This window comes from Echeneis naucrates, chromosome 7 (genome assembly GCF_900963305.1).
Source record: "Echeneis naucrates chromosome 7, fEcheNa1.1, whole genome shotgun sequence".
In the NCBI taxonomy this organism is placed as follows: domain Eukaryota; kingdom Metazoa; phylum Chordata; class Actinopteri; order Carangiformes; family Echeneidae; genus Echeneis; species Echeneis naucrates.
In genome coordinates, this window is record NC_042517.1 from 11,804,727 (window position 1) to 11,823,010 (window position 18,284).

General features: G+C 40.6%; 1 protein-coding gene across 1 annotated transcript; it reads right to left on the reverse strand.

Annotated features, from left to right (window-relative positions):
- Positions 1 to 1,712: 1,712 nt before the first annotated feature.
- ampd2b (adenosine monophosphate deaminase 2b) lies at positions 1,713 to 18,179 on the reverse strand. Its single transcript, XM_029506075.1, has 18 exons — positions 18,057 to 18,179; positions 8,009 to 8,133; positions 7,784 to 7,914; positions 7,618 to 7,686; positions 7,434 to 7,536; positions 7,168 to 7,357; positions 6,654 to 6,795; positions 6,443 to 6,532; positions 6,153 to 6,282; positions 5,857 to 6,051; positions 5,558 to 5,689; positions 5,283 to 5,446; positions 4,523 to 4,649; positions 4,261 to 4,424; positions 3,599 to 3,719; positions 3,215 to 3,388; positions 2,519 to 2,629; positions 1,713 to 2,411 (listed from the first exon to the last, which is right to left on the reverse strand). The coding sequence occupies exons 1-18, from the start codon at positions 18,163 to 18,165 to the stop codon at positions 2,196 to 2,198; spliced, it is 2,493 nt and encodes an 830-aa protein (XP_029361935.1). The 5' UTR covers positions 18,166 to 18,179; the 3' UTR covers positions 1,713 to 2,195.
- Positions 18,180 to 18,284: the final 105 nt, after the last annotated feature.

The window sequence follows — 18,284 nt, forward strand, 5'->3', positions numbered from 1 at the left end:
GTGGTTATGTACAATGTGTGATCTGTGGAGGGGAAAACTTACATTTCACTACCAGACATACTAAGTCCTCAAACACATCACACAAATCAGATTATTGGGTTAGAAATAGTTTGTTTGAGTCAGGAATGCATTATTGGTATCCACATCTCAATTCTCTCCAATCTGCTAAGTGATTGGTCTGAATTTTGCGTTGCGCTTTCTACCCACTTTCACCCACATTAAGAGTAAAGAGCTCGATATGGAAGCTACACAATGCATTCATTGTTTCACTTCTCACAATCACTTACTTGCTCACTTACATATTTATACAGAAGTAAAAGTAATAATCTCCTTCTGAACCTCAAACTTATTATTTGTATTCCACAGTTTTTATTTTCAGAAGACATTTTTTTGAAGGTAATAAAAATTTAATTGAGGCAAGCACACCAACGTGAACAACATTTATTCAAACAACACATGTAATTCTCTGTTGAGAGACAAGGGAGACACGTAGTGGTTTGAATAGAAACAAATAGCCCTACTATAACATTAGGCCCCAACTGAAGGGAGGAGATTGAAACCAGTTTGTCATGTAAATCCACTTTCACCTTAAAAATGACATTATTCATGGTTGGTACTGGTTGAGAAAGGAGCAAAACCCGAAGGAACAAATTAGCATGCATAAATTATTGGACTACGAACCAGAAATGAACGTACTTTAAATACTTCTGTGTAAAGGACAGATGGTATCAGATCAGTAATACAGTTCTGTTGACACAACGTCACAAAATAAAAGTCAGTATAATACCACGCTATGAAGCAAGTATGCCTTTACTGCACACCAGAAAAACATATTAACGCGCTTTCATGCAACTCTATTGAATCAATGTAATTACTGTACAAAAAAACCCAACAGCTGGAATATCACAATGCACAGCTGTTGGATCATTGTCAGTGGCAAGAATACGGACGACATAGACCAGTTTTACAGCATGGGGTCCTCTAGACGATTGCAGTAAAAGAAACATCAACTCTGAAAAAAAAAAAAGAACTTGAAATATTTTTAATTAGACCAAAAACATGTGTCTAATTTGTTTAATATTATATTCTTCAAGTTTTTAACATCACAAGATTTTGCTGATGGTTTGTACTACAGTATGTTGAGTGTTCAGGGATGTATGTAGGACTGCAGAAACACTAAGTTCGCAGTCCTCCTTACCCTTCACTCCCCTCATCACCCAAATAAAGTTGTTTTTCATTATTGGGATTGCTCACATTTTATTTATTCATTTGTCCGCTCCTTCAGTTTGGCAAGTTAAATTTAACTGGAACAGCTTCAAAACTAATTGTTACAGCCAATTAAGTACAGAGTGAATCAGTTTACAGAACCATCTGTACTTGACTGTTCCAACAGTATAGCAACTGTACTGTAACTGTCTGTCCTTTGTAAACGTGTCACTGTATAGTTCAGAATGAGTGGGAAATTACAGTGAATATTTTGATCTCATCTGTGACCAGTTTTATGTTTCGAACTTTAGAGTATCAGAAAGTGGGAAGTAATAGCTGGTGCCATCAGTTCCTTAGCAGTAACAGTGACGTTCTACCGAAAATAATTATGTCAAGACACTGGGTTTAAAGGCAACATAGTTCTCAGCCACCTAGTCAGGAACAACTATAAAAAAGTTTTATTATATCATTTTATTTGATGTTCCCATATAGACGGGGATATGAATCGCCATGTGCCAATAGAGATAGCATAATCATGACCACATGAGTCATTTACAGCCCTGTGTGTAATAAAGAAGTTTTTAACTTGTCCATTTTTTGGACTTCAATTGGTCAGTGTTGGTTCTGGTGTATTGGTTTCCTGTGTTGATTAATGGGTTGTATATTCTGCACTTATTGGAGGAAATGCAGATAACTTGATATCCTGACTAAATGTATTTGCATTAAAAAAAGAGAAGAAATAAATAGATAAGGACATACAGTGAGGCCATCACAATAAACCCAACAAAGAAACTAAAGGAAGTAGACACCTTAGGTACACAGATTGTACTGTCTCATATTGCCTCAGTAACAACTCTTCTTTCAATAAAATCTTTCAATATTGCTGTTCTCTTTTCACAGATGTGATATGTTGTTATGTTAATCTGTACAAAGTCCTGATGTGAACAGACGGAATGTAGTGGGAGTTTTATTTGTGTTGTGCTGCATGTTCACTTCTCTGCCTGCACAGTTGCCATACATAGACTGCCCTCCTCCTCAATGGTCTCCAGCTCATCAGTGCGGATAGCCTGTGTGATTAGATTCAACTCCTCACACATGGTCTCATAACGGTACGCCACACGGATGTCTGGTACATTGGTGCGTCTGATGTCATTACTTTCCTGTCCCTCCTTGATGTAGTGTGGGCCAAGCCAGTAGCTCTTTATCTGATTGAAAAGAGTGAAATTCAACTATCTGTAGAACAACTGGCTGAGGAGGGCGTAATTGTAGACAGTAAGACTGGTTATTATGCAATGTGCTGTAGGAATAATACCTTGTGAGAGAATCCACTCATCAGCACACTGTTTCTGGCCAGCTCACACATGTCACAAGAGCTCAGTTTCCACACCTGAGTAGCAATGCTGTACTCCTCCATCAAGGGCTCCTACGCAGAGCAAGAAACATCACAATCAAACTTAAAAGCATTTCTTTGCAACAGATGTGTAACAGTTTTTGGTGAAAAAAAAAAAACAACCCAAAAACTACATGACGTGGGAAGTGTTCAGGGATGTTGCCTGGACTGTAGAAATACTGGAGTCAAAGCAAAGTCCACCTAACTCATCACGTCCCTCAACGCCAGAAAGCAGTCACGTATTTGTAGTTAAACCTCGAGCAACTCTGTTTTACTTTTACTGTAAATACATCAAAGTTGATTCCTGTTTAATGTTAAATATTATTTAGGATTTCAGCCCTGGTTTGTTTTTTTAATGATATGATGAACCGGATTTTTTAATCTGAAATGATCACTCTAAGCAGAATTACAACACTACAAGAAACTTAATGCTCAAATGTGTTTACAACAATTTATACAATTACATATCTACTAGCTTTATGTGTCCAATCACAGTGAATAAGGCATTTATGATCTGATTAAAAAAAATGGTACTATCAACATACTATCATGCTTACACATCATATTTCTGATTTTCAGAACACCAACAACAACAACAACAAAAAAAAAATCACTGACCTTGGTGAAGTGAAACTGTAGAGGGTCGTCTGTGGACAGAGACACCATGAGGCCTCTGGACAGGTACTCTGGCAAAGGGTTGCGATGGTAACTGAGGAACAGGCTGTTATTGCTGAGGGGGGACATGGCGATGCCTATCTGAGCCAAATAGTACAGATACTGCAGCACGGGAGCCTGGAGGCACATAAGGCATGATGCTGAGGGTTGTACTGTTGCTGAGAAGTACATTACTGACAACAATGGGACTGTGCCAGATAAGAATAAACTAGCTGATCTAGTTGGGCCTGGCAAATTCCTAATTCTTCCTCACAACCTGTCAAAGGGATAAATTCTCATATGTGTGTGTAAAAAAAAAAAGCTGTTGCTAGTCTACTGATGTCCCACCTTCCTAAGCAGCAGCCCGTGGGAGATGTTCTCTGACAGCATGAATCCTGACACCAGGTGATGGATTGGCCCTGCCTCCCCACAGTGAGGACGGAGGACAAATGACTGAAACCCCTGCTGCCTGAGAAGACAAGACACTGAATTACAGGCTGACTTTAAAAGCTTTACAGGAGGTTAAATGTCTTTGTTAAAACAACCAGGAATAGACATCATGGTGGTTCACCAGTGACTGAAATTTGAAAGCGATGAGAGATAAAGGATGCATCCCTAAACTTCAAATCAGTTTCTACTATGTCATCACAACCATATAAATATAGCATTATTATTACAACACTATGATTTCAAATGCATTCAGTGAGAGGGTTTCAATCTACTGTGTTTCAGAATAATACCATTTTATACATTCTCTCATTCTATGATGATGATGTTATTTTATTCTTATTTTCAATATTGATTATGCACGCAGCAGGAAAAAATGTCCAACTGACATTTTAATATAAATATAAAGCTTTTGAAAACATAATGGAGTTACTCAGTCCTAACAATTACTAAGCTTTCTGAACTTTAAGATACTAAATAAAACTACAATCTACAGCTGTATGCCTCCGCCTCTCAGACTAGTTTCTGAGAGGTGGAGGCTGAGCTGAGGGGTGGTTACTAACCTGCGCAGGTGATTCAGCACAGTCATGTTTGCATACATATAGTAGAGGTAGTAGGAATAGGGTGGGTTGTCCTCCTCTGTCCAGTTGGCTGGCAGTGGACTGTCCAGGTTGAAGATATGTTGCTCTGGTTTTGACTCATCATCCACACTATCAAAACCCACAACCTGTGTGCAAGAGGAACAGCAGACCCATGAAACCCTCTCAGGATTCATTACCATAAATGTGAAAGCTGAAATACACAAATGCACAGAAAAGACTGTACATGCTGGAGGAAGAGGTGCAGCTCTGGGTGGCTGCCAGGGTTGACTGTGACCTCAAACAGAGGCATAAAGATATTCTCCAGCATCTCTTGGAAGTTGCACAGTTGTTTTTTTGTGTGGTAGACATCACTATAAATAGAGAATAAATATATATTGATAAATCAGTAGTGGTATGATAAAGAATGTATTGATGCTTTGCTCATACATCTATGACAGATATAAAGAATAATTAGAAATTAGTGTAGCTGTCTACACTTAACAAGGGTTACTCAGAAATGGATATTCAGGTCATTCAAGGAAAAACCAAAATATCCCTGAAGCATTATTAACAAAAAGCTAATTCAAGAAGTATGTATGATTTTCAGATTCATAACTGAAGAATATGGTGTGGAGTACAAACCAAAGAGAAATCCATTCAATATGGCACCTAATTTACTTTGGCTAATGAAAAGATTAACCTATAGAGAAAATTCTAATAACTCCCCCCATTTAATTCTCATTGCACTTGCATTGATTCGAACTGCTTTGTATTTTACTGTGTAATTTTAGAGTTAACTATAATTTGTAATTTATAAACTGTGCATGATTTGTATTTGCAATTGAAATGATAGAAATTGAACTATAGCTGTCAGATAAATTTCAGTAAAATTTCCTGAAGGTGTATAAATGGTATAAAGTGATAATACTTAAGTAAAGAGTAAGTATCTGAACATTGCATTAAAGTCCAGTAGTTGAGTGAGTGTGTAAAAAGGGGTTACTCACAAGAGTCGTGGGACTTGCACAAGCCAGCGCACATTGTTGGAGTAGACCTGATGTTTGACAGCCCACTTGGCCAGTTTGTCCCATTCGTTTCCTGAGCGTCCATAGATGGACAGCCTAAGCTCCACATTCTGGTACTTGCTCTCCTCCAGGTCAGCCATCACCTCCTGAGTAGCAGTGGCACAGGCAGTCAGCAGATGGCACCAGCTCCCAATACAGTCATCAAAGGACAACAGTTTTAACAGGCCAAGTTATTCTTGATGAGCTTCAGTGAGCACCTTGATGATGTGACCAAAGTATTTGCCCTCGATGTGGTTGTCCGTCTTGATGAAAATCTCTCTCAGGATGGACTCACCAATGGGATTGTATTTGGCGTTGAACTTATCGAATCGATGGAACGTGTTACGGTCCTGCAAAAAACAGTCGAAACATTGTATTGCATCTTTCATTCTCCAAAGTCTTCAGTAGAAAAAGATGGTGTCTTCAGCCTGAAGACACCATCTTTCAGGAGGTACAGGATTTTGCCAGGAAGAGCATCTGAGATGATTAGCTCTTTATCTATCCCCCCCGGACTTACTGCGTGCATGTCCAGAGTGTCCACACTCAGGTCAAAGGCTGTCAGGTTCATGCTCTCAAACACCTCCATGAGTGTCTGCCCTTTGCCTCTTTCCACATGAACAATCTCTTTTGGATACTTCTTCATTGCCCTTTTGATAAAACGCAGAAGGTGTTTCTGGTTCATGCAAGACGAGGCGTGGATATGTGTGTCAACCTGCACAGACAAATAGTATCAAAATTACATAATGGAACCTGGTTTATGGTTAAAACAAATAATTCTGATTTGGAAAAAGTAGAAACAGCTTTCAAGTTCACCTTACGGATATTATAAAAGTCTCGATGTGGGACTTTCTTCTGTGCTGCCAGCTCTTTCATCTCATTCAGCAGAATGTGCATCTGGAACTTGGAGCTCAGGTACTGAAGCCGACGGTAGCAGAAAGACTTCCTGTAATAATAGGATGCAAAACCAAAGAGTTTGCATTCATAAAATTCACTTCACAATTTGGTATTGATGTGACGATTTAAAGAGGACACAGATGAAGATTAAAAAAATTACTCGATCACCGCTTGAAAGTTTACTTAAAGATAAATGCACTTCTACTCACACTGGGCCGTTGATAATGAGGGCCATCATAACGTTCATATCAGCTATGTACTCCTGCAGGTCTGGATATGGCAGGTCCATCTCTGTGCTCCTGTGAGCAACATAAAGACTGAAAACTGCTGCCAACAAAATGTGTGAAGTGAATCTAAAAAACAGATGAGCGTCCTACAGCATAAAGCATGCATGCAATGTGATCATCAGAAACATCTCACTTCTCCATGATGCTCCTTGTTGTGTACACATGCATAACGCCATCCACCATCTTGCAGCCGTAACCCAAGTCAGGGGGCATGCTGGCAGGGTCCTGGTTCTCATACGGGTGCCTCTCAGAGACAGGTGGGTGCACTGTGGCATCTGAGAGGTGAGAATTTCACACGGGATCACAGCTTTGAACGAGGTGAAAACTCACGTGCGGGGGGGGGGGATGTAAACAAATGGATTGTGAATCTGTGGTGTGCCGGGTTACGTCTTAATGTGAGTGTCACTCTATCTTGGGGAAAGGATCCTTCCTCTGACTTCCTGGCTGAAGATATTTTGCCTGTTTTGGGTATTTTTGCTCATCTGAAGTGAAGGTCTACAGATGTTGTACACCAAAAATACTGTAAAGCTCTATCTGGGCAAATTTATAGTTATTTCAATGTAAATCGACTTCATCATCATTGTTATTAAATATAAGTAAAACGCTGTCCACATTGTGGGGATCCAGAGCAACGTGAAGTGAATTACCCTCAGTCACTGTGGTCTCTGGGAACTCCTCATCATAAACATCCAGGTCCAGAGGTCTCTCACTCAGCTCCTGCAGGTAGCGGGAGGTGGTCCTGCAGAAGCTCTGCAGGGACAGACCCATGTACTTCTGTCTAATGAACAGGGCCTTCACCACACATTTGGCCGCATCCAACAGGTCTGTGAAGGGAACCTTGACAGAGAAACAACTGAATGAAAACGGCTGAACGTAGAAGCTAAAGTCTTCCTGGGTTACTGCAGTGACTTACCCCACATTTCTCCTCTCCAGAAATAGTGACTCTCTGGTACTCGCTCTCTGGGACCAGCTCCCTCTCTTGCAGGTCAGGAGCTTGGCTCTGCTCCTTCATGTATCTAATGATAGATCTATAAGTTAATAGTGTTTCTACTGTTTGCTCTGACAGTTTAATGACTGTAGTCAGGGGCCACACTCACTCAAGATCGGAGGCACTGTCAGTTTTCATGAACTCCTGTTTTGCTCTCAGGAGGATGTCAGGCTCAAACCTGAGGACAGAGCTCACTGTAGGGTCATCAGTGGAGAGTCTGACTGCAAACATGGACAAATTCGCCTGCGTATTAACCATCTATCACTTTCACTTACTTGATGTCCTGGCTGATCTGCCTTTCAAGGCGTTGACGTCGCTCTTCCAGTTGTTCAATCGGGCTGTCCTCTGGAAATTCATAGGGAGCACTACGCATCTCACTCTCTGCCAGGCTGCGGGAGAAGAGCTCCTTCACACAGTGAACAACACCGTGAACATCACAAGTACGTTTAAATTTACTGTATAAGGTTAAAAAAAAAAGAGCACAGTTTCTGAGCACTGACCTCTGCAATCTCCTTGTATTTGCCGTCCATTGATGTACGCAGGTCAATCGATTGCTTCAAGGCCACGGGGATCCCAGGCAAGGAATGCTGGGAAGTGAGGAGGTGGCGGCCACCACGGAGATCAACTGGAGATAAACAAAGCGGCAGAGAGGGGAAGAAATCACCAAAGGGGGAAGAATGTGGATATCAAGGAATAATCCAAGCTTTGTTTTGGCATTTGGAAAATGACAAGTAGTACATTAATAACGCAAGTAAAAACAGCTAAATTCAGTTTGGAACAATGACAAATCGCTTTTGCTTTCTGCAGAAATGTCCTATTATCCGTCAATAAGCTTATCAAGCTTGATAAAAAAAATATAGCAAATGTCTTCATCTCTTACCCAGCTTGGAAAAATTGAGCTAGAAATAAACATGAAAGTGGTAAAGTAGCTCATGATGAGTGTGATGAGTATTCCCACTTGATGATTTTTCATTCCTTCAGCATATAACAACTGCACAATAACCAGAACAGTTTGCAGAAGCTTGTTGTTCTTTGTCCACTGTTTGTGCCTTCAGACACAATGGAGCATTCAGGTGGAGAGCCCATCTGCACATACATCAGCTAATACCCTCCATTGTTGCCATTTTCAAGACTCACGTTTTACACAAACCCGCTTGTAGTGGAAAGGCAAGGATGTAAAAAAAAAAAAAACAAAACAAAACAAAGCATAATGTTGTTGGGAACAACAGGAGTGACGGAGATGGTAAGCGATCATCAGTGAGAAACAGGTGTATGCTTAGTAGTCTGTCTGCTATATTAATCTTTGCTTTAAATTACGCACCTGCCTCTGAAATATTAATTACCCTGCTAAATTTTTCATCCTTTGTGTGCTCGAGTGTCAGTGGACCTGCAACCTGTCAATATTCATAGAACATAAACACAAGTTGGGGTATGAAACCTGCATTCTGCCAATGAAACTGTATCACACCACGTCTGATTTATTTAACACAGCATGTCTGGGTCTGCCTGCTCTGGGGGGGACAGCACAGGAGACCAGAGAGTCCAATTAACTGAGTGGTGAGGACTCAGCAAAAAGCTTCATTCAAAGGAACACATAAAGAGAAAGGAAAAGATGGCGTGTGCATTTCCTGTTTTATTTTGTATTCTGTGTACTGCCATCCTCCAGTATTTTTCCCGCCACTGTGAGTGCTGTCTCCACCCTAGTTCACCTGTGTCTCATTCCCCTTTCTTTACCAAATTGTGAGGGCTTTATGCTGATGGCCTCCTGTGTACTGCTGGTTTTGGTATTTTTCCTGATTCTGCCTGCCATTTTGTGGACTTTGTACTTCAGCCTTGCTTTTCTTTCTTACATTTGGGCCCCCACACACTGGCCCTTCGCATCTGGCGATTGGAGGAGGTATGTCTGTGCGATGTAGTGGCTGGCTGAGAGGTTATCCCTGATGTCGGTTCGAGGCGTGTCAGTTTGAGATAACAGTGGACAGTAGCGTGGGGAGCAAGAGGTGACCAGCGGCAAAGACATCATGCCGAGCCTCAGTAAAGCCAAGCCCACCCGACCTCGAGCTAATCCCCTAATGGTTGCTATATTTGGATTAGCATCTATGATTATATAACAACTCACCCCCCCCCCCCACAGTTGAAGAGAAAACCATTCAGAAATTAGAGACAACCATATTTCACGTGATTATATAGTACAATGTTGCTGGCTGGGGTTTTGGTCTAACAGGAGCTGGAGGAAAACAGACATTGGACGAGTAGATGAGATTTGAACTGTCTCCACTCTTTATTCAATGTCTTATGTTCAGTCTAAGACAATATATCACACAGTCTTGCGCAACTGCCTATTATTGCTGCTGGGCCTCAAAACAAGGTCAAAAAGTATCAGTTTGCTGCGGGACTTCCGCAGACATGCATATTTCAACAGAGTATGGTGATTGTAGTCAAGCTCAAATCGGATAGTGGAGTGTGAAAGGTCCCTGGGGATGAGATGACATGTGGAAAGTCATCTGAAGCCCAAATTCCTGAGTTTGGGGGGGGGGCACCCAGGAATCAGGGAGACATCCTGTGAAACTTCAATCTTCAGTCTGAAGCAGTGCCTATTATTCTTAATTTCTTGCCATTTTCTGTAATTTTGGAACAACTTCATACTGGCATCCACAAGTTCGTATGATTTCAGAATATCTACTTCTCATTATAGGATTCCCTTTCTTTTATCCCTTTCTACCTCCTCCTCCCATCAACCACTGTCCACCTGCCACCAGTGAATATGCAGTGTTGGTATTCAGGCCACAACAAATGCCAGTGACTCACAGCTTGTGTAGAAAAGCTCTTGGAGTAAGGAGTTGGACAAAAAAAATATGAACATTGAAAATAGTATAAAATTGGCCATATTTTGATTTAATTTGAGCAGAATTCAAGCTTAGATGCTACTATGACTACTAATAATTGATCATAATAAATAACAGATAACAGGTAACTATCATGGCTTAATGCCCTGGCCCCCTTTTGATGTTTGGATTGCAGCTGTTTTTGATTTTGTGATAAAATCATGAGCATAAAAATGTTACAAAATGCCAGTTTTCTTAGGATAATAGTTGCAGGCACACAGTCCAGCATAACTAAATGAAATCTGGCTACTCATGCTCATACAGAGACTCTGGTGCAATGTAAAGCTCTAACTGTGGAACGTCTCCTCCAGCATCTCTCACTGGCTTTGCATCAAACAGCTGATGACTCTGAAGACATGTAATTCAAGTCCTTGGTTTGGTGTCTGCAGCTCCATGAAGTGTATGGATGGTCAGTGTAGGTCATCTAGTATCAACTTCCACCCTGTGTTTACTTTACTTCTCTCAGCACTATTGAACCGTAAAGATAAAAAATACAAGATACGTATAGTTAGAATGACCATTAACCGTGAACACAAACGTTTAGGTAGCATCTCACTGCTGCAGGTGCAGTCAGCACAATTTTCATCGATCTGCTCAGCCTCTCAGCTGCATCTTCCCACCATCCTCAAAAGGCATGAGAGAGCTAGTTTGTGGGACAATGAATCAACACACAGTCTCCCAAGTACAGCAAAGACAGCACTGCTCAGGGCTATTACACAAAGCCATCAAAGGAGAGGCAGAGGAGAGTGGCAGTGAGTGTGACAGAGGGGAAAGGAAAGGGGGGGTTGGGAGGTCAGAGGGAAGGAGGTAGTTTGTGCTTTTTGCACAGAGTGAGGGCAGTGGAGCGTACCTGTCTCCTCAGAGCCTGCGTTAACCAGAAGCTAGCAGGGCCGAGACAGGAGAGAGAGACAGAGAGGGGGAGAGAGAGGCCGTCCTGGCAGGGAGATGGAGCATGCCAAACAGCAAACGGCCCAGGATGGCGTCTGCTGTCTTCTCAACATGGGTTAAACATGACGGGGAGGAAGGATGGAGAGAAACAACAAAGTAACACTTGAAGCGCCCAGTCAAATGACAACACTGGCAAAAAAAACCAAAACAAAACCCACACACACATGCTGTCATGTCAACACAAACACACTTAGCGTCAGACACTCATCTCCTCCATTCCCTTAATCTGTCCCTGTCATACATACAAAGAGCTGGTCCGGCAGATCCATGAACTCCCCCTCACATCCCAGTGTGTGACCCCCCTCTGCTCTGTCTGCCTCCTGGTTCAGGCCAGCTGTCGCTGCACTAGCTGCCTCTGGAGCTGATCCTCTTCATTTAAATGCCTCTGACATCTATCTGGACTGTACCACAGCAGGGAGAGGAGGCGGGGGGGAGGCCATCTACACGACTGGTGGATATTGACATTCCTGCTGAGCCTTTCTCTAACGGCTCCCCCCTCTTGACTCTTGATCATCAGTGCTATATTTTGCTGAGGAGACCATGTGTTTAGGCTGTTTGTGTTGTCCATGTGTATTTGTGTGAATAAGATGGCGCTGTCTCAGCAGTGAGCTTTTGAGATGTCATGGTTTTTTCTTCGCCAGCTGAGTAGCTGTCTAATAAATGAGACCTTGCCGCTCACACGAACAAAATTAAAAGGCCAGCACCTTTTCCCCAATTATGGATGTAGCAGTGACAAACCCAGATCTCTGTGAAGCTGAAGGTAATGCAACTATGAGTCAGACATATAAATGTTTGTGAAACTCAACGTTACTCTGCAATCATACCGTTTCTCCTGTCTTACTTCTGTCGTAAATTTAAATTTTGTGTGGATGGCAGCCATGACTGTATGAGCAAAAAAACAAAACAAAACAAAACAGTCCTTTTACACCTTTTACTGGTGATTTCAGGTTCATTAAAGTTTGGAGAAAACGGGTCATGGCAGCTGAAGAATATGAGCTGTTTAACCAAGTTATCAAACCAAAGTTACCAAATAAGACCTCTGGCAGATCTGAGTATCAGAGAGGGTCTTCAACTTTAGAGAGAAGAAACAGTGCTGATAGCCTGTGACTTATTTCCTTTTAAGGAAGGAGTAAAAAGGAGTAAAAGAAACAATTAGTACAATCTATATGCTTGTTTGTGAGAAGTGTTTGCACTGCCTTTGTTACCGGCTCTTGCTCAATATTGTGTAGGGTTCACCTCAAGTTATCTTATCTAGGAATTCAAAAATGAAGAAAAAATCTTTGCCTGGACGCAGGATCTTATTCAAGGTTTTCTTAAATGCCTTTCAATAATTTTCACATAATTTTCTAGAACAACTAGACTCTAGATACTAGAGAAACAAATAAAAAATTTATTTGTTGAACTTATTTTATGTCTATTCGTGAATTACACAAACTTAATAAAGGAACACATCGCCCAATGCACTGCATCTTTGTCTGCTGTGTTTTTAATTGTTTAACTAGATTAATCTTTAATATCTGACATTTTTTTAGCAGTTTGATTGTATTGTTTCCTTAAGAAATTTTTATTGTACTTCAATCAGGGTAAGGATGCCCCCCCAAAAAACAGCAGTACATGTCTGTCCATAACTGTTTTCACAGATACATCAGGCTTTGCCTACACAGAAAAGAGCTCCGAGGAGGATAAATTTACTGCTGGTTTTGGTCTCTGTAGTGAATTATTTAACAAGAATATAAGTATAGATTATTTTCAGCCTTATGCTTATAACAGCCGCCAGTTATCCAAATATGATTCCCATAAAACTTGAAATAATATGTAGAAAATTTCACACCTGTGTAGACATGCAAACATAAACAATAGCTGAACATCTCCCACATCATGTAGTGAAAATGAAACATATTTTCCTGTTCTTCTAACGCACAAATAAATAGGTGTTCTTAAACTGGATTGCTCTGGTTTTGATAAACTGGACAAAAAAACATGGAGTGCTCCTGGGAGTCAAATGTGATTCAAGCAAATTATCACTCAGCCTCTCAAGGTTAAATTGAGGTGTTTTTTCCCCCCCTCAGGCCGCAAAATTGCTTTTGAGAGGAGTAATCAAGTTGTGTCCCCAAGAGAAGCCCAACAAAAAGTGCTGTTGTTGGGTGATTCATCAGAGAGGCTGCATTGATTTAGACCAGGCCTCCCTCTAAAGGTCGAACGCTGCATCACCACCACTCTGCACCAGCTCATCAGGACGTGAAGCATTCAGTCAACAAGCACATGAAACAAACAGCCGAGAGCCCTGCTGTCCTCCGCTTCCATATTTTAAAGTACGGCAGAAAAATATACTCAAGCATCAAAAGCAAACTATTTGTAATGTTTACATTATTAAATGCAATATAGAATCAGACATCATCTTTCATATCGAGCAATCAAAATATCATAGTCATTTTGTTATATATTGATTACAATTTTTATTTTGTCCCTCAGTTGATGAATAAAAAAAGGTAACAATTTCTGAGTTCACAGTGTCCTCAGTTTTCTTATTGCTGAGTTCAAAAATGAAAGGAAAAAATTTACATTTTTAAAAACTGCTTTCAAGTTTCATAACGTAATTAAAATGAATTCTGTAAAAAAAAAAAAAAAAAAAAATTGCTCAATCTGAGGCAGAACTGTTTTTCTCATGGCTCCTGGGGATAATGGATCATCCGTTATCATGGTCTCCATGAGAACCTAATTTTATTGAAAGGGGAGTCTGTGCTGGAAAACCAATTCAATTTGTCACAGCACAGATGATGGGGAACGGAGTGAAGCCCATCGGGAGCTCTGCGTCTGTGACACTTGGAGAAAATGATTGAAAGGCCCTACTGTGGTTAGCTGAAATAATGCAGTCCGCACAGAGATTTCACTGAGAACAGGAACTAGACTGGATCAGTCTGAGAAACCAATAAATCAACAGCATACACATTCAACAGGGGTTTCATCCTTGTGAACACACGGAGGAGAAAGGGATCCACTGCTCATCACAGCGCAATACAGAACAGCACAATTTATCCCTGTCGCTGATTACCCTTGTTCTTCTGAAATGTCTCTAGTATAAAAGGAAGTGTAGTCTGCTCTGATGTTGAGCATCAAGACCGACGATGTGGCTTCTTTTCATATACTGACTATAGCATAATACTGGCATAACTGGCAATAATAATCTGGCATTTATAAGCAAGGTAAAAAAAAAAAAAAAAAAAGACACGTATGAATGGACAACAAATGCAACTAATACAAATAACAGATGACTAATGCACAACTATAACTGCTAAACCATGTAAGTATTAGGAGTGTAAACAGATAATGCATTATATAGTGCAGCACATCCTTCTTGTGCCCTTATATCTGCTTTCAACCAGTTTCTGGTGAAATATTTTTCATAAAGTCTCCTGCATGTAAACTGATAGAGAGACTCATAGATCAGAGATCACTGTACCTTTCAACCAACTCTGGCTCTCCACAGGTGGATGTGTCTCTGCAGTTTATCTACTGCCGTGCCAATAAGTATGAGCAACAACACAACAGAAAGGTGGTCCCACCCAGGGCCCAAGTCCATCAGACAGCTAATGAGCCGGACGTTCACTGACAGACACACAGCCGTGCTGCAGATGCAGCGACTGAGGTGAACAGATGAGGGTGTGTTTAGGTCGCAGGTGATCATTTATTTGCAATTTAAGTGATTACAGATTGTGTTGCAGTGCAGAGTGACAGAGCTTCACATTTAACCTGCCATTTCTGTGTTTTGTTCACAGCACAGACCCTGACATTGTGTGGACTTGTGATTATTTCACAGCAGTGATACAATGATAGGAGGTGTGAATGCCATGTGGGCGAAGTACAGTGTGTTTAGGGAGGGGTGTTGTAAATCAGCTTTACCAGCTCAGTGACAGTATTTTTATTGTTTTATAGTGTGGTATTGAGCCCTTGTAGAGGTGGAAGCTAAGCCTATATTTGTAATATTAATAATATGAAGCATTTATGTCTTAGGCTGGTAAAATAAAGGAATCTTCACCACAATAAAAATGTTACATTCACATGACTGTCTCAGTAATTGTGATCTAACAATTATATAGATGCTGTAGTTTGTACTTAGGGCAGCACAGTGGCATAATACTTATCAGTGTTGCGCCACAACAAAAAAGCCGCAGGTTCGGTTCCTGGGCCTGAAGCCTCCCTGTGCCGAGTGCAGAGTAAATATTGTTGTGCGGTTAAATATTTGAATATTTCCTCTACAGCTGATTTGTGATGGGAGAACCCCAACTGTACAAAAGAACAAAAAACAACCCAAACAAAACAACAAAACAAATCTAAATCATTCTGTTTTACTGGCTCATATTTGTCATGGGTTTTCAGACACTTATGAATAGTTTTAATCCAGTTGTTTCATCAGTGTCATTAAAATAAAGCACTCTGTCTGAATTTGTTTAAAAGTATCACAGTATTTCCTGGGAAAGTTTTACTTTATATAATATTACCTTTTTTAAAAAAGAGATTTCTTCACTAAACATCTGCTGCTACACTAAGTTGTTATAATTTGAGCTTATTTAGGTGAAATGATGTGTGAAATAGCATTCACAAGCAGAGACGATACACCCACAGATCTCTTCTCTTCTCTTCTCTTCAAACGCCACACTCCTTGTATTAATATCCTCAATAAGGACGATGTGGCGCCTCAGCTCCCCTCATAAAAAAAAGGTGTCTGGTGGACATGCAGCAGTATGTTATGTGTATACGGATCAATGACATTTTAATAATTCAAAGTATTTTCTCACTTAAATATTGCTTCAGTCCTCTTAATCTACTTGGCTCCGCTGTCCTGATTGATCAGCAGAAATCTAATTGGATTAGGTCGAATGTTCTATATTTAATTTATTAAACTACAGTCAATTTAGACAATCAATAGGCAGACTAGTGAAATGAGGTGTCAAACACTATAATTTGTTATCCTGTCGTAAGCAGTTGCGTCAGAAACAGAAATAGCAATGACTTTATTAAAGATGCATTAAGCATTTAAAAACCTGACATTAGCAATTATTTAAATAACCCCAATACAAACAAACCATCTACTGCTGCAGCCTGTTTTTGATACAATATTGTGGTGTACTGTGGAAAAACTGCCCAAAACCAGATAAGTGTTTTTTTGAGAAAAAAAAAAAAAGAAAAGAAAAGGAAAAAAAGACAATGAGTCACTTAAATGTCATCTTTGCCTACTCAGATGGTTTCCTGGATGCTCTAGCAACCTAAAAAATTTTTATAATAATAATAAATAAACAAATAAATACAAAAAATACAAATTTTATCCTAATGTGCTTCTGCAGAGACTTTCAAATCAAATCCTGCAAGCGCCAGGTCAGTCTGTAAACACTGCACAGCTCCTTTAATGGTACAATTAAAGAGGAGGGGAAAATAACGATCTTTGCCAAATATAAATAGCCTAAAACAGCCTATCTATTAATCCCAGACCCCGCAGTGCAATAGCCACAGTCAGCGACAAGCTGTGGTGATCACAGACAACATCAGACAACACATCAGTATGTGTGTGTGTGTGTGTGTGGATGTGTGCATGTCTCACAGTAATGTCCCTGTTGTGTCTCGGGTGGTGACCTGCGTGTGGAAGATTCATTTAAAGATTCAGTCCAATTTTTGGACAGTGCTGTGCATACATCTCAACCAGCTGTTTTTCAGGGCCTCAACATTCACTTCACGCTGTGAAATTGTGTCATGACATCAGCATTTATTTTATATGCTTAATGAAAGGATATGAAATATGACTCCCAATAATAACAGTAATAGCCTGATGTCAAGATACTGATGGTTTTTCACTGCAGTATAAAAATATCACTATTTGAATGATATTACTATCAATTTGTTGAGCCCGATTTTGTATATGAGAGAAAACGTGCCTGAATTTAGAGATGACATGAATGAATGAACAGAGGGAGCGTCGTTTTACCACCTGGTATTTTGTCCTATGGTCATTCTACACTCTTTGTAATTTGGATGAAAGGCTGATCAGCGTGAGCAAACATCAGAGAGGAGGCTAATCCTTTCATTCAGCTGGGGATCAAGTCCTGAGGTACCAACCTACATATTATTCTCTTCAGGCCACACACTGACATCAGACATTAGTCAGAGCAACACATATCTGTTCTCAAAGGAAAACCCTCCACAAAGGACACAACACAAACTATGATTTTAGGCATTTTTTCCACCATATGCAAGATGATTCCAAATGCTGTCAGAGCCAGAGGGCGTGTGCCACATATAGTCCTTTAAATCCAAACAAAATAACTAATAGAATATGAGTTTGAGACATCTCAGCAGCATGAAAATGGTTTTGTTTACAAATAACCTTGTAAATGAAGAATGAAAAGAAAAGCTAGAAGAAAGCACACTGACATGAAACTGCAGGGTATGAATATTGAAATCATCTAGAGAGTGCCGCTGTTGCACCTCCCTCATCAACAGGTTTGCATATCCCCAAACTGTTTGTAGACATTAAAAGTGTTAAACCTTGTGCTTTTCCTCTTAGGACTCCAAAGGGAAACTGGTCAAATATGAAAAATTATTCAGAAAGTCAAAAGGGTTATTGTGAAGATGCCCAGCTTCAGCTCTTTACCACCTTGGGTTCAGTTTATGAGAGATTCTTCCTTCTGATAAGCTCAAACCGCCCCAATCTCCCTCCACTCACCTGTGCCGGCTGTGTACTGCAGGCTGCCCCGCTTCCTGAAGGGGGAGAGGGGCTTGCTTATGGCTCCGGTGGCCCCAGCCGTAGTCCCAGGGGGCATGTTGGAGGACATGTTCCCAGGATTTGTGGTTAAGCTTAGCTTGGATGGGTAAGGTTGAGCGGAGTGAATCAGAGCTGCAGAGGATGGAGTGTCGGGAGCTACAGACTAACGGAGGAGGAGGAGGTGGTGGA

Excerpts from the sequence above, each read along its gene's own strand:
- ampd2b (XM_029506075.1), bottom strand. The coding sequence starts at position 18,165 with ATGTCCTCCAACATGCCCCCTGGGACTACGGCTGGGGCCACCGGAGCC. Across the intron at positions 7,915-8,008 it reads AATACAAGGAGATTGCAGAG|GAGCTCTTCTCCCGCAGCCT; the intron begins GTCAGTGCTCAG and ends CACTGTGTGAAG. Across the intron at positions 7,358-7,433 it reads CTGGAGAGGAGAAATGTGGG|GTTCCCTTCACAGACCTGTT; the intron begins GTAAGTCACTGC and ends TTCTCTGTCAAG.